Source organism: Scomber japonicus, chromosome 9 (genome assembly GCF_027409825.1).
Source record: "Scomber japonicus isolate fScoJap1 chromosome 9, fScoJap1.pri, whole genome shotgun sequence".
Taxonomy (NCBI): Eukaryota; Metazoa; Chordata; class Actinopteri; order Scombriformes; family Scombridae; genus Scomber; species Scomber japonicus.
The window spans coordinates 9,833,086-9,849,783 of NC_070586.1; the positions used below are offsets into that span (position 1 = coordinate 9,833,086).

At 38.2% G+C, this 16,698-nt stretch overlaps 1 protein-coding gene across 1 annotated transcript in view; it reads right to left on the reverse strand.

The window, feature by feature from the left end:
- smarca2 (SWI/SNF related, matrix associated, actin dependent regulator of chromatin, subfamily a, member 2) overlaps positions 1 to 16,200 on the reverse strand; it is a 55,939-nt gene extending 39,739 nt beyond the window's left edge. Inside the window, exons 1-15 of the mRNA XM_053324799.1 lie at positions 16,098 to 16,200; positions 13,722 to 13,985; positions 13,112 to 13,241; positions 12,136 to 12,588; positions 11,388 to 11,471; positions 9,083 to 9,335; positions 7,819 to 7,945; positions 7,075 to 7,248; positions 6,477 to 6,650; positions 5,251 to 5,421; positions 4,486 to 4,536; positions 2,797 to 2,927; positions 2,468 to 2,525; positions 2,041 to 2,135; positions 1,513 to 1,660 (exon numbers count right to left, since the gene is read on the reverse strand). Of these exons, the coding sequence (XP_053180774.1) occupies positions 1,513 to 1,660; positions 2,041 to 2,135; positions 2,468 to 2,525; positions 2,797 to 2,927; positions 4,486 to 4,536; positions 5,251 to 5,421; positions 6,477 to 6,650; positions 7,075 to 7,248; positions 7,819 to 7,945; positions 9,083 to 9,335; positions 11,388 to 11,471; positions 12,136 to 12,588; positions 13,112 to 13,241; positions 13,722 to 13,955 (2,283 nt within the window). The 5' untranslated portion in view covers positions 13,956 to 13,985; positions 16,098 to 16,200. The remainder of the gene's footprint in view (positions 1 to 1,512; positions 1,661 to 2,040; positions 2,136 to 2,467; positions 2,526 to 2,796; positions 2,928 to 4,485; positions 4,537 to 5,250; positions 5,422 to 6,476; positions 6,651 to 7,074; positions 7,249 to 7,818; positions 7,946 to 9,082; positions 9,336 to 11,387; positions 11,472 to 12,135; positions 12,589 to 13,111; positions 13,242 to 13,721; positions 13,986 to 16,097) is intronic.
- Positions 16,201 to 16,698: the final 498 nt, after the last annotated feature.

Genomic DNA, 16,698 nt, shown 5'->3' on the forward strand with positions numbered 1-16,698 from the left:
TATGCAACCAAGATGCAAATAACAAAATTGAAGAGTACCTTCTAGACCTGCTCTACGTGAGAAGTGCCTTGAGATAACTTTTGTTGTGATTTCACTCAACTAGTGAAGGAAACACTTCAAAATAACCCAAAACACATGTTGATATTGCAGCACTACAAGCTCGGCGCTACACCGGAAAATGAAGAACGAGTCTTTCTGTATATTTTATCTCATCATCTAGAAATCAGTAGTAGTGCAGTACTGATATTTTAGATATTTAGATTCTTATCCATAATGTAATACAATCAGGAGGGCTTCTGATCAGTCCCAAATTTCACAATGAAGCCAAACAAACAGCCAGAATCATAAAGAACTATTTTCATCAACATGAAGAACAACAACTCATACAATAGATAGTACAGATACTGAGCCCTCGTCTCAATATCATCAAGTCCATCTGTGAATAAATGGTAAAAATGGTAAAAGGATGCATTTATAACACATTGTTTTTCTGCTGCTCACTAGGTTCTACAGTGTTGGGGCATGAACTGATTACATTACTTGCCAACCACCCATAGCGCCGTTTTGGCCAATCTAGTCAGAGCCGACGATCATCAAAAAGAAAAACTCTAATTTGTAAAATACTAAGAGTGTTATCAATGAGCAGTCTGTCCTCTCTTCTTCTCTCTGCTGTAAACACATGTATCTGTCTTTACGCCTCAGGGAGTGCCATCTACATTTCGTTATATTGTTGTCTGACCCTCAACATATATAATTTAATGACAATTGATTTTCTGCAGAAGCTCTCCCGGCCTCTGCCCACTGACAGAAGTCTTACGTTAAATATCAAACTAAGCACTCTATAGATATTAAGGGTCATCTGTAACCAGAAACACCAGTGTTATGAAACTTTTCTCACCATGCTTTACCTACTGCTCACTCTCCCATTCACACACACTCACACTAATGGCAGCAACCACTGACACAACCTTCATTGGCAATTTGGTGTTCAGTATGTTTCCCGAGGACACTTGGACATGCGGACAGGAGAGGAGTCGGGGTTCAAACCTATGACCTTCTGTTTCTGATAAAAACTGTGTTCAGTTGTACCGAGAACTGGTGCTGATGAAGCCAATTAATGAAGAAATACAATTCATGGCATTACTTTAGAAGCAATCTCACTTTACTTTTAGTGCCTAAAACTTTTGCACAGTACTGTACTGTATAGTGAACATTACAGCAATCTATATTACACTTAAAGCTGTCAGGTGTCAAATGCATCTGCTGTTTTAAAAGTCAGATTTGAAAGAAGGCTCCTATGTGTTTTCACCACGCAAAAATGAAAATGTGAATTTGTTTGAGTCGTATATTAAAAGATTGTTGGAAGAAAGGTGATAAACATTCACTCTGCAAAAGATTCAGTGGATAAAATAACACATAGAGAATAACAACAACCCAAGTTCTATATTGAAGTCTATAAAACAAGAGGAAGTGCAGATGTGTGTGTGTGTGTGTGTGTGTGTGTGTGTGTACCTGGTAATGTTTGAGGGAGCCGTTGATGAGCAGCGTGGACTGCTTCTCCACTCTCTCAATGACGGCATGAGCAACACCGTAGTAAGACTGGGAGCTGGTTTGTCCCGTAGGAACACTGTACTCATCATCCACATCTTGCTTGGCGGACCTGAAAGTAAGAAACAGAACCATTTGAAACCTGCCGAACCAGACCAGACTGAACTGAGTTCTTTAGATTTTAATGATCAGTTTCAAGGCTAAGTCTACGCTGAGAGCTCAGCTGGAGCACAGCTCTTATCTCCTCAGGCAGAGCCCTGTTTTCACAATTTTGAAAGATTTACTCTTTTAATTCATTTCTTTTTGTAATGTTTAATGAAAAGAATCTTTTTAAATAATTCCACTTCATTAAAGTATACACCAACTAGGAAACACTAAGCTTCAGATATGTCAAAAACTGGCTTTAAAAGTTAGGACTTCTAAGCAGAGACAAAATAATGCACTTTTCCAAGTAGATCTGAGATATTTGGATAGTGGGAAGGAATACAATACTCGATAATGTGCTTGGCCGCCGTCACAAACACTTCAACTCCATTGGGATCGATTATCTTCTCCTCTGTTTCTGCCTTGGCCATCTCCTCTTCATCCTTATAAGGTGAAGTTGATACCACTTGAGTGAGTGAGTGAGTGAGTGAGTGTGCGTGAGTGAAAGCATACTTGACATGATAATAACAGCACAGAGATATCACACAAACAGATCTGACGGTGTTTAATATTAAATAATCAGAAATAGCATCAGTGAAGCGCGTACAGCTACAGCCCCCTGGTGGATTCTGATGCGTGTATTTAGCGTGTGTGCTTGAGTTGGACTGAGATGTATATTAAATCCCCCTTTTTGTAAAATCTGCATAATTTGAAAAATTGCAGGAGATGGCTCATTAAAAACTCTGACAGTTCATTAATAAGAAAAGTCACTGACCTCCTCCTCAAACTCTGAGCCGCTCTCTTCGCTGTCTGACCTCGGGGCAACTTCGTACCTGGTTTTAAAAAGGAAAAGGAAAGAGAGAAGGAACTAAGCAAATACAAAGCAGAGTTACAATATCCTACAGACTTAATTAAACACTTTATAATCAAATCAGAGCATATGTTTTTTTTTTTGCAGTGGCAACAAAAAATAATGGGAAGCTTTTAATGAGAGAAGCCAAAAAACTCCAAAACACCATCAAGTACATTAAAAGTAAGTACTTTAAAGTTAAATAATAGCATCACTTTCCTTTTAAAGGTGTGTCAATAATGAGCCTCACTCACCCAGGGTTCATCTCGAGCCAGGCCTCAAGCTGGCTGGATTTGGGAGCATCTGTTCCCTGCAAAACTTTCCCCGTCTCCGTCTGAATCACTTTGACTGGCAGCTCGCTCATCTGGCTGCTCTCATCCATTGGCTAAAAGACAAACAAATCACAAGTTGAATGCATGAATAAAATTGAACTCATATGGTCCGATATAGATAAATGGTTCTTTTTTATTATTCTTAAATTGAGCAACTTTTGAGTTAGATGGAGTCCTCTTTTCATTATGTATATTTATTTCATTTAAGCAGCACCCACTGGCTGTTTTTCATTTATAGTTCATCTTTTACCTCTTTTGTTGTCATTTATTAATATAAAATACCAATCTGTGCAATAAATAACTTCATTTTAATATAATACATCTGGTTTAATGCTGCTTTCTTTTCCCCTTCACAAGCTGGATTATTACACTCCACAAATCAGGATGAATTGTTTCTAAGACTGCCTGCAAGAAAATTTAAAAAAATACACACATGTAGAAAGTAAGCTGGAGGTGGGAAGTCGTTACTGAGAAATTAAAATGGCATCGCTATTATCTGGAAAATGGGAAATATTCCTGTGTGTATTCCAACTCAGATTAACTTGAATTTAAGTTCTGTCTTTGCTTCACTGATTCATCAATTTAAATGGTACTGAAAAAAAATAAAAATAAATCAGGAATAATAAATCCCAGCTCTAATAAGCCCTTTATCACCCCCTTCTCATTTGAATCCAACATTTGGGACTTCCACAGCCCCTATTACAGATAAACGACTGCTGGGATATTAACAAGTGTTTCTTCCAAAATTGGCCATCAAGGTTTTAGCATATCCAATTACTGACAGAGACAGAGGAGGAGAATGCAACTAAAAGCAGTGGGAAGCTATGAAGGAGAACAGGCACTGCAGCTTTTCTTTTTGTTTTTGGTGCATTGTTTATAGAAGGGTCAATTTGCTTTGGTTGGACTCTCACCTAATGTTCAGTATGGCTCTAAAAGGATCATTACTTATTGTGTGATGTTCATTCAGATTATTTTTTTCATTTGTGTCAGAGCACATTTGAAGACTGAGGTAAAGTGCATGTTAGGTTTTACAGAAGGCAAAATATAACGCAGGAAAGAAGTAAGTATCACTGTAGTATGTTTCAATTTAGACATACAGTAGAGCCATCCTACAGAGATAAATGTTAAAATTACCAAGAAGGGAGGAAGGGACGGGGAACATTAAAAGGTAGAGTCAGTCATTCTGGAGAAAGATTGTTTTGGTATTTGAACTAAACACCCAAACAAATACACCCCTGCCTTTCTGCTCCTTCAGAAGCTTCGCCCTCCAAATTCACGGCAGCGTAACTAAATATCTAATCTCATGTAAGCACAACAGTTCATCCACACTCTCTGCAGCTTCCACACTTCTCACTCGACAGTCGACTTGTCCACAGAAGCAGAAGTCCGGCGAGAGAGTCAAATGACATCTTGACTATGTTTATTTGGTCAAAATCATCACTGAAACTCACACCAATGGATTTTCTGCCAGATAGTGTACATGAATTTAGTTATTTATTTATTTTTTTAAGGTCTGAATAGGTGAATCTTCATATTGAACAGTCAAATCCTATTGGACTGACACTATCAGACACAGCCCCATGCAGCATATGTGAGCATCCAATAACTTACTTCTCCATCAGGTCCAATTGCACTGGTGCCCTCTCCATCTCCATCCATCTTCTAGACATAAAACACATAAACCCATTAAGCTGACACATTATAAACAATGTTATTTTATATCGGAGCAGGATGTGTTCTAAAATATAGGATGATATAGAGACACACAGCGCAGAGGGTCAAACAGAGCTTTCCCTCTCTCTGAAGTGAGTGAAATGACTCAGTATGTGGTGACTGAAACATCACTGTGAGGCCTCTGAGAGTCTGCAGGTGCTCATCGCAGTTAAAGACGACACCAGATGAGGAGTTCATTAATTAGTTCCACTTCTCTCACAAGTGTGAAATGATGTGGGATAGCGTGTTCACTCGGCTCATCGTGTCACTGAGTTTAAGACCGTTTTAAAAGCTTAAAATCACAAGGGGCCCATCTTATCCACATGGTTCATTCCAAATAATGAACCGTGAGATAACGGTGATCATGATGAATAATTAATGTCACAGTTGTCTGCGTCCAAAGGAGGGTTGGGTGGACTTTGTATAATGATATGCGCCCCCACACCACTTTAAAATCTTAAGTAATTTACTGCTTTGGCTGAAGTCCAATAAATATGATGTCATATATGTGTGAGACATGGTGGTTTTGGTCTTTTCATGATTAATGCTTTTTTAAAAACACCAATATCAAGTTAAAACCTTCAGAAACCAATTGAATACAGATGTGACACCGTTAGCATGAAGCAACATCCTGTGAATCATCTCCACTTCACCAAGGTCTACCTTCTTTTTCTTCTTCTTCCTCTTCTTCTCCTTGGCAGCTTGGGCGGCTTTGTGTTCGTACACCAGGGTGGTGAGGTTGGCCACGTACTCGTCTGTCTGCTGCAGCAGGTACGCCAGACGCTTGTCCTTCTTTTGGTCAATCAGCTTTCGATAGCCTTCCTCATCTTCTGCCTGGGGAAGGGAGGCGGTGACATGAGAGTAAATGTTGGAAGACGACCAGAGCCTTTTAAGATATACTGATTAAAAAAATACCCAAAATATTATCTATAGCTTGATAATGATCATCCAAAACAAAGTTGGTGAACACTTTATGCTTTTATTGTATGTTTTAATGTTTCCAATTTTTACTGTATACTTTTTTTGTCTTTTAATTATAATTTGGGTTTTTTTATGCTTCCAATTATTAATGTTAAATCATCTGATATTTAGTGTTTATGTAAAGCACATTAAGTTGCCCCTGTGTATGAAAAGCACTATATAAATAAAGCTGCCTTGTCTTTGAAGGATTAGCACAGCTTTAGTGTGGTTTAGCTTGCATCAGTCAGATATACTGGATCAGTTTGGTGTCAATAATGACCTTTTCAATCAAATCTGGTATTGGAAATGTGTGACAACTCCACAATCCACAGCTCAGTATTATTATTAACTGGATTTGCACAAGACAATAAAAAAAATGTGTGTTTGAACTACTCCTCTTTAGACGTTTGGTCATGTTATCTAACACCTAAGATTGACTCCAACTACTTCTTCACAGTGAGGTGTACAGAGTTTGTATTTAAAAACAAAAAAGGAACAAAAGTACCCAAAGATTCCCTGGTTCAGGTCTTGGATTTGGGACAGAACATTGTGACTGTAACTATGCATGTGCATTATTAAGATAGGACATACTGTTCCTGCATTGCATTTAAAATCAGTTGTCAGTCAAAAAAATCAATTGTTAATTAAGTAGCAGTGATTTTGTACTGAAACACTATAAAATATGTTAAGGTTTGATGTGTCTTACATTGATAGATACACTAATATGAGTATATCTCTAATTGGGGAATATGACTGGAGACATAATGTGATAGTATCTGCAAAATAAATACAAATTAAAATGACTGATGTTTAAATTGTTTGTTTGACACTGTTTCAACAACCAGAGAGATCACACCAGAAGCTCTCAGGATGGTTTAATATTCATCTTTAAAGAGGTTATGTATGTATTTTGATTTTCTCATTCTTACCATAAGTCTCCTCATCCTCTCCTTCTCGATCCTCTCGGTCTCCTTCTTCTGCTCGCGCTCTGTGTTGGTGTGCCATGTGGCGACGGCTCTGGTGAGCTTCTGGATTTTGCCAGTCACAGACCGATGGTACTCCTTGAAGTCTTTAGCGTGCTGAAGGATGCTGTTCAGATATTCCTAAAAAACAAAATCATAAAACATGGCACAAAAGAAAAATCATTAAGCATTGTGCTGCCAAACTTTCTCTGTCACTTCTGTCATCCACTTTAGATGAATTCATTTTAACACGCAGGGAGTCTTTGATGCAGCTGCTTTGTTTTTTTTTAGCTTTCTGTCACTGATGAATTGTCACAGTTGTCTCTTCTTCATTGTATTTTTTTTTTCAGACTGAAGTTTCTGTAAACATCAGCACAAAGTATAATAGTGATTCAAAATTGGATGTTGTATAACACACACAAATGGCAAACACATTGGAAACCAGTGCAGCTGTTGCACTGGTTTAAAACTAAAACTACACTGTATTATTCTCGTTCCAAGAGCTCGAAACCACACCTGACACATCTCCTCTTTGAATGTTCCTATAAACACAAGTGTAAATCACCTGATGTTTCTGTCTGCGCTTCTTCTCCTGCTCGAGCTTCTGCTGTTTCTCCAGCTTCTCAGTCATGCGTGCTTCCCTCAGCGTCTGGCGCTTGCTGCGTCTGTAGGCCTTCGAGTTCAGGGCCGTCTCGAGGGTTGTGTCCCGCCTCATACACGCCACGACATCCTGCCTCAGCTGGAGATATGGACACATTATATATTAAAGTCATTTTGATGTGCATACTTACATACAAACTACACATACTTGGGTAAAGCAGTGTATTTCCAGAAACTGGAAGTCTTGACTTTAAAAGTTACAGAGTAAACCTCACTGGAAATGATATGTAAAACCTCAGCTTGTAAAAATCATTTTGGATTTGTATTATGGGATTGATGGCTGGTGAATATCCAAAGATACTGTATTACAAGTCTGACTGCAACACCTGCCATCGCAATAAAATATCAAATGAATGCAAACTTGTGTAAATGCTATTCCAAACAGTATTTAACCCTTTAAACCTATTTGGCTCTTGAGCAATTTGTCTGGCAGCAATCCTTTGAGAGAAAACCTAGTGTGAAAAAATGCTCATGAAATCCACACTGTTATTTTATGAGTGTGAGAGGAGAGAATAAAACAAACTCAGGTTTAGAGTTGACTATGTTTTCTCACACACTGTCGACACTAAACTCTTTCCTCTAAATTCAGGTAATAGCTTCCCACTCATGCAGTCACATTAAATGTTGAAACTTAGCGACTGCTGTGTACCTGCCGCTGGAAATTGAGTAGACGCAGGGCCTTGAGCTCCACTGTGGCTTTAGTCCTCAAGTCAGGAGGCAGGGAGCCTGGCAGACTCTCCAGTTCTTGGATTCGATGTGCAATCCGAGCCTGCAGTCTGAGGAACGTAATGAGGGTAATTAGTCAAAAGTGTAGCAAGACTCTACTAAAATGTGTTTTTTTTGCCTCCAACAAATGCAAAGAAAAACAAGCCTTAGGGCCAATGCAAGATTAAGGCCTGTCTACCTTTTCTATATCACCCCCCAGTCATCCCTGTTCTCAGAAACTGATACAGCCTGTGGGCTAATACCACAGGGGTTAGCAGTGAGCTATGGTGATGAATGGACAACACCTTTACTGAGGCATGGGCAATATTAAGTTTACAAGCAAGACTTTAACAAATGTGCCAGTCATTTCTCATGTCAGTGTCCCATGTGAAAATGACCTCCAGTTATTTTTCGGTAAAAGTTCCAACAGCAATTTGCCAGGATACAACATGTTAATATTTCTGTTACACTTCCTTCACAACTCAAGTCTAAATGAGATCTAAGTCTCTGTGGTCCTGCACCACTAGCAGCTGCTAGGTTTGAGCCATCCATTAAATGAAGAGCTTCCCCTCACTGGGGCTAGATATTAAAATCCACCATGAACAAAGCACCCTAAGATCTCAATAAAACCATTAGGAAAATATACACTGTGGAATATAACAAGTCTTTGTTGTATCTCCTGGATAGCATCGCTTTTATACTTTCACTTGTTCTTAAGCGCAAAAAACAAGATTAGGCAAAAAAAAAATTGAAAATGTGGGACCTGGAGGTTGCTACAGTCTTATTTTGACATTATTTTATATTCAATCAGCTACAAGAGGCAAAATATTACATTTGTGCTAGTTTGTGAAAAAGACTATTAGATGTTTGTTACCAAAATTAAACTCTTCAAACATCCTTTAAAAAAATGAATATGCTGATTTTGAATCAAATGAACACATAAAACACAACGTTTGAGTGATTTCTGACAGCATAACAGCCTAAATTATTCAAACATTAGGAGTCAAATAAAGTTAATTAAATGGTAATTAATAACAGGCTTTGTTCATAGCTGGCTAAAGCAAAAATTTACATGATGGGTCCCAAATTTGAAAGTGTGATTTCAGGACTGGTTTAAATGATTAAATGTGATTTAAGGTAGCAAAAGAACTGTCTATAAACTGTATGAAACTATTTCCATGCTGTATTGTGACACCAGTGTTAAATACCTGTACTCTCTCTCTTGCAAGATCCCCACCGGGTCCAAGCCCTGGGGCTTCTGGATAGGCGTGATGCGGTTCTGCTTCTGCTGCATCTGGGGCATGGGGGACACCTGCTGACCGGGAGGCTGAGGAGTCACTGAGCTGCCTGGCATGGGCCCGGCTGGCACAGCGGAGGTCTGAGGAGGTGCAGGGGAGGGGCGTCCACTGGCAGCCGGGGTGAGGTGCTTCTGAGCGCTAGCTTGATTTTCACCACCCTGCCCTGAAGAACAGAAACTTTGTCTGTTATTTGGTCAAATCTTCAGCGCTAATCATAAAAATGGATTCATTTATAAGTCCATTGACAGATAACTAATCAATTATTATTAATATTTTACTATTCACTTTTAAAAGGTGGATTTGCAACACACCACACCCATATAGAGTACATAACATTACGGGTCTATCGCTTCTCCATGAAGGACGACTGGTAACTCTCACATCACTCTTCAATCTAGACGTTTTTCTTTAAATCACTCTAAAGCTGGGGCCAATTTACTTTATCAGACCCTCCCAGGAGGTACAGCTGTTTTGACTAACTACACTATATTTATTCAGTTTTAAATTGACCTTAGTGTGACTTGAGATTGTTTTATTTTTTTAATTTTAATTAATTATTTTTTATCTTGCTGTTCATTATTTCTGATTCATGAATGTGTGCCTCCATCATCCAGCCCTGCATTATTCCAACATGAGAGAGCTATGAAGTCAAGGGATTCACATGAATTAATATGAATCATTATAAGCAGATGATCCGCTGGTAAGGCACATTTTCCAGAGGATACCCACGAACAGCTTTATCAAGAACAACAGGGAAAGCTCTGTTACTGCTGTGAGAATATGCATGTCAACACTGTGGGAGTCAGCTGAGACTAGAAAGAAATCCTTTGGGGGAGGATCAATCCTTTAATTTTAATGAAAGCTACAGCATCATCCTTCCACCAGAGACCCATGGCACAAGGACAAATATGTATAAAAACAAAAATATTTCTGGAAAAAACAACAACGTTCTAGGAAACCGGAAACCAAATCATACATTTTTAATGCCATTGGGGGAAAACGACCAGGAAATAAATGCTTTAATGACAATCACTGGAAACTCTTTAGAATCATAGACTTCAATGTTTCATCCAACTAAGCATTTATTTCACTACCGCATCAAAATGTATCAACCATAATATTGTGCACAAATTTGCATACATGTATTGTGGTTACGGGCCACTGTATTATGTCTTTCATTTGGGATTAGTGTTTTGTCACTGAAAAACTGTTATTGTGTAGATCAGAGGTCAGTAAAAGGCGGACCATGGTCCAGATCTGGACCCAGACGCCGTCCTATCCGCACCCGGACCTGTAACTGATGACAGATTGAGGATTGTTAAATTTTGTCCGAGCGTTTCTATTCTAACGGGCGCAGCTTCTCCAGCTGTTATGGTAAAAGTGGAGCAGCCCTCACAAACTCACAGACCAATGAGCAAAGCCAATCTGCTCATGTGACAATCAAATCAGTGCCTTCGGACATGCGGAGAGATTCGACTGTCAGTTATTAGATGTGAAATTAAATTTATGATTTAAGTTTAAAAGTAAACATTTTATTTTTCTAAAACTACGCACTTTAAGAAGCACAATCAAATTTATTTGTATTTTATTATTCATTTGAATCCCACAAGTTCAGTGTAATTACTAATAAATGAATTCTACTGTATTTATTTGACAGTCTACTATCTACTCACTAGACACAGATACTGATGTAACTACAATGCTACTTCAAGGTACTGAAAAATAACACGGACATTATGATGATCCAGACCTTCACTTGAGGAAACTTTCACAAACTGGACCTCAGTGAATTTTAACTGGATACCTCTGATCTCGATGAAACTGTTCAAATAATCAGAGATGAATGCACATTTTTTTCAGAGTCAATTTTCCTTTCTGCAGCAGAAATACAGCGGCACCATCAAAGCCTGCGTGGTTCTTATCGGTCCTGTTTTTTATTTCGACATCGTTACACACTATACCACGAAGCTTCAAAGAATTTACTTCAGTGTCATTTCAAAGATAAACTAATGTAAGCGTCTAGACATCATACAGCTGGGCAAAGCCAAGTGATCAGCCTCAAACCTTTCACTTTCACTCACATCTTGGAATATGAAACATGTGTGGCATGAAAATGTTTATTGTACATCAAAGCAGCTCAGTGTGGTTTTTAGTCCTCAATTACAGTTCATCTTACACATCCATTTAACATCACACATGTCACACGTATGCTTACCATCAGGCCAGGTCTTGTGACCTTGCATGGCTGGTGTGGGGCAGGGACTTGACTGGGGTCCAACCAATGGTGCCATCTGCATGCCTTTTGACAAAATAAGAGTTTATTTTAATGATCCTATATGTACCAAACTTATATGTTTCATTTTTAAACTAAATAAATGGTGTGAGCCTGAGCCGAGATGGTTGTCTCAATTTTCTTGTTTGCCGTTTTTATAGATCATGTATTTTTTTGAACTAATTTTCTCTTTGACAATTTTCATTTCTGAAAATAATAAATTACCAGATTATTTATTTGGTGGTAAAATGTTAAAATCACTTCAAAAGGAAGAGCAAAATAACCTAAAAGAATCTGATAAAATACAGATTTAAAATTAATCCAGATGATTGGATTTCTACAAACATGATAATTTACATAGTGTTAAATTTGTAGTGATACAAACAGCATTGATCTTATCATGTAAATAGGGTCTTACTGGCTGATATCACATTTCCTATCACTAGAGGTTATCGAGCAGAGCCAACTCTGCTCGAAACTAACGGACACATAAACACAAGAGTCAAGTCTGTTCAGATGTTGCATTGGAACAGGAAGTCACACAAAATACAATCCTAAATAATTCATTTTACTCATGAGCTTACCACCCTGCAGTGGAAAGAAAACTTTAGATTTGCTTGTTCATAATAAAGTAACCCACACGCCACAGGTTAACCAGCTCATAACCTTTGTAACACAGTATCTTCTTTACCTGGAGGCCTGTTATAAGGACTAGCACTTGGTGCCTGTTGCTGCTGCTGCTGTTGTTGTTGTTGTTGTTGTTGTTGTTGTTGTTGTTGTTGTTGCTGCTGCTGTTGTTGTTGCTGTTGTTGCTGCTGCTGCTGCTGTTGCATTGTGGGTAGGCTCCTCTTGCCCTGAACAGCCAGCTGGAGGTTTTCAGGCAGGGGTTGCCCACGGCCAAGGATCTTGTAAGCCAAGATTTGTGCTCTGAGTTGCTGCAGTTGGACCGGACTGAAAGCAGAAGGTCCCCGGCCCTGCTGAGCCATGCTGGACATGGCTCCCTGGGAATCCATGGGTATCATAGTGCCTGCCTGAGAAGGAGGCATGTGTGGCGGTGTGGGTCCCCCACCTCCTCCGCCTCCTGACATCGGGCTAGAAGCGTGCTCATGGACCCCCATGGGGGATGGATGGGGGGACATGTAACCTACAGCAGACAGGAAGACACATAGGCAAACTTGTGATTAATGTTACGATGCAATGAATACTTCATATTTACAGTAGCCTTATTACAAGCTGAAAAAAGTAAATGAAACATTATTATTTTGTAGGGCTGGGTATTGGTGCTTGATACTGAAATAAATCAATGCCAAGTAGTATCAAAACATCTCCCGTCAAACGATACCTGCAATCAGTCCTTTTTACAGCCAGAGCAAGAAAATGTGACTATTTGTGTGGACAAGCTCAAAGCCAATCAACACAAGCGTTCTTTGATTAATAAATATGAATAATTTGAAGACTTTCAAAATGCATTTGTGTAAAAATACAACAATTTAATGCTTCTATTCACATGATGGGTATTAAATGAAGTACTCAAATGGTATCACTTTAAGAGTACTTGGATTGGTACTGGTATCGTAATTTTTTTTAAAGACAGCCTTGTTATTTTGCCTCTTAAGTGTATCCACAGCTATCAGTTTAAATTAAGGGGTAAGATAATCACAATATACCTTGGCTGTGCTGGTCCATAGGACTCTGTGGAGGCCCCATGCCACTGTGGAGAGATCTCATCCCCACACCTTTCATATGACCGAAGTGCATCGCGTCTGCCATGGTCTTATCATTCATTCCCTCCATGGGCTGAAAACAGAGGAAAACAAATCAAGATTAAAATTCAGTCTTTGTACACAACAACCAAACCAAAACTGTGGGTTTTTTAAGCAGCCAAGCAATTAATAGCAAACAAAATGTGAAGCCAGTGTTAAAATTGTAAATGAAATTGTTATTGTTATTTCTATTGTTTTGCTGCTGGCTGCACCACAAATTGCCCCTCAGGGACAATAAAGATTTCTTGAACTTGAATTACCTTCACATCAAAAGAGCAGTTTTCCACCTGAATGTTATCAACACTTCTCATTGATTCCCACACATTTGTATTTACTTTAATATATCAATTTATCTATACATTGTGTTTTTAACAGATGATAAGTGACGATGACAGGTGTCCCATTTAAACTGAAGAGTCACCAGTAAGCCTATAATAAAATACTACTACACCCCTGTTCTCATGCAGCAGTGACACTAACAGACAGTGACAGCAGCAGGCCCTCTGTGCTTTACCTTGTGCATAGAATACATGCCGTCCTGAGAGTACTCGCTCTGTGCCTGGCCCTGCATGCCATGAGGTGCATTAGGTGTTCCGGGTCCAGGGCTAGGTCCCATCATACTGTGAACAGAGCCTGGTGAGGGGTCCGGGCCAGGGCTGGGGCCCAGGATGGGACCTGGGGACAGGCCTGGCCCCGGGGAAGGACCAGGATGGGACATACCACCTGATGTGTCTGAAGGGGTGGACATCTACTGAACTGCTGGGAAGATCCCAGACAGCTTCAGGAATGAAGCAAAGACAGGATTTTAATGCCATGAAAATGTTAGTAAACAACTAACATTACTAAAACACCACAAACAACAGGCTTCAACTTGAACAGTGGGTTGAAACAGCACTTAAAGATGAATGTGATACAGTTAGGGCTGGGCAATAAATTGATATTATACCGATATCATGGCATTTTAAAGATATCGTCTTAGATTTTGAATTTCATATCATGATATGGAATAAGTGTCTTTTCCTGCGTTTTAAGGATGCATTACAGTAAAAATGTAATTTTCTGATATTAACAGACTGTTCTATTATCTGACTTTTCAACTTAGTTGTTATATTCACATTACTGATGATTATTTATCAAAAATCTTGTGTAAATATTTTGTGAAAGCACTGACAGTCATCCCTACATATTGTCAAAATAAGTATTAACTATTATGAGTGATGTAGTTAAAGTATTACAGTAAAAGTAGTGGTTTGGTCCCTCTGACATCATTAGATTATTAATAGTGAAGCATCAGTGTTAGAGCAGCATGTTACTGGTGTAGCTGCTGGAGGTGGAGCTAGTTTATATACAGTTAGCAAGTTTAGTTCAGTTGTTCACACCCTTGAGGTTAGACCACATTAAAGAGTCATCAGATAAATCTGACGCCCAAATGAAAACATCTGTTGAGTATCTGTCTCATTAATAATTTGACAATTTTAGTATTAAGGTGTGGATTTCACAGCTATAGCTACTAGGTACTTTACAAATTAATATTTTATACTTAGAACATATGCTCGGTTTGTTTTACATGCATTTTTATAGATGATAATATATAATACAGATAATAAAATGTCATATATACGTATGCATGCAGACTGTACAATCAGCACTAACCTGGACAATTTGACAAACTGTACTTTTAATGTACAAGTCTTTAATATTAACTCAACAACAAAATTACTCTTGTATATAATGTTAGTATTATTTTATTGTATTTTTTTACTACTATTCTTTTTATACTTACTTGTTATTTATTGGGTTTTTTTCTATTTTTTTCTATTCACTTTGCTGCTGCAATCATGTAAATTTCCCCATCATGGGACTAATGAAGTAATATCTTATTTAATCTCATGTCATCTAGTTCACAATAAAATTTGGATAATAAAATGTAATATACATGCATAATAAAAGTGTGCATTACAAAATGTTATATACACATATATTAAAATGCGCATTTTAAAATGTTATATTCATAAACATGCATGATAAAACGTTATGTGCCTTAAAATTTGCTAAGTAAAATGTTATGTGCATGCATAATAAAGATGTGCATAGTAAAATGTTATATACATTTATAACCAAATATGCATAATAAAATGAATACATATCCATGCACGATATGACACTCATAATATGGGGCCATTTTGCATCGTGACTACTTTTGATACTTTTACTACATTTTGCTGACAATACTACAGTACGTCTACTAAAGTAAGATTTTAATCCTTCCACCACTTATAGTAAACACAACATTAACCTCTCATCTCTTATTATTGTAATAATATTATTATTATTATCCTATAATAACCTAACGCTGTCAGTGTCGTAACTACGCCTCCTCTCTATACTATCAGATCATTTACAGCAAAGGCAGCGAACGATAAAAACACATAAAACTAGAAGATTTGAATTACGATGTAGATATTAAATGAATCCAGCGGCGGAGGATATATAATTAGTCTGTTTCGTGTAGTTACAGTAGCACCAGGTTCACTACTGTCACCCTGAACTCTGATTGGATCATGGCTTCCCCCAAAAAACGGAGTGGCCATCATCATCACGGACATAGACACCAAAAAAATCAAAGTTTAGATGAAAGTCACGACGCTGACATGACATCGGCGACATTTGGACGAAACCGAATATAAAGTTTAATGTCTATTTAAGGAGGATAAACCCCTCAACTGACATGTTAGTAAGGTCATTTTTTTAAGGAGGAGGGGGAACTCAGCTAGCGGTTAGCATTAGCAGCTAGCTCCGAGCTAACGAGCTAAGTTTTGACACTTAGCACAACACTACATAGTTAAAGTGTTAATAATAGTCAAATGTAAAGCTCCGTGAGTTAGTTTACCTTCCGGTGGAACTGCAACTGCTCACACAAAATAGGTAAAAAATACTATAATGTTTCTCCAAAAAAAAAAATATGACTGCTGTCCACAAGTTCACTCCCCCTCGGTTGTTGTTTTGCTGACATGTTAAAGTTTTTTTCTGGTGTCGCCATAACTGATTTGTCAGTGACGCCGGAAGTCCCGCCTCCCGTCGCTGTGATTGGTCAAAATGACACGTCAGTCATTTATTTTGCTCTCTCTTTATATGGGCGTGTATGTGCTGCTGTGTAACCATTTCTGTAACTTTCTGCTTGAGTGGCCATGACTGCAAACAACACTATTATATACACACTGTAAAAGTTTTTATTATAATAATAATTAAAAAAAAACATCGACGTCTAAATGTCACGTGGAGATATTTTGTGTGAACTCAACTACAATCAAATTGTTATAAAAAGCATATGAAAAAAAGGAAAAGTAAATGTGGACAGCTATGTGTCAAACCCCTTCCTGTTTTTAATCAAATTTAACAGTAGGCTACACTTCACTTCACTGCAGCTATGCAACTTATTATGATATGCACTTTGTAGATAATGGCTTATGACTATTTTAAATCATGACTTT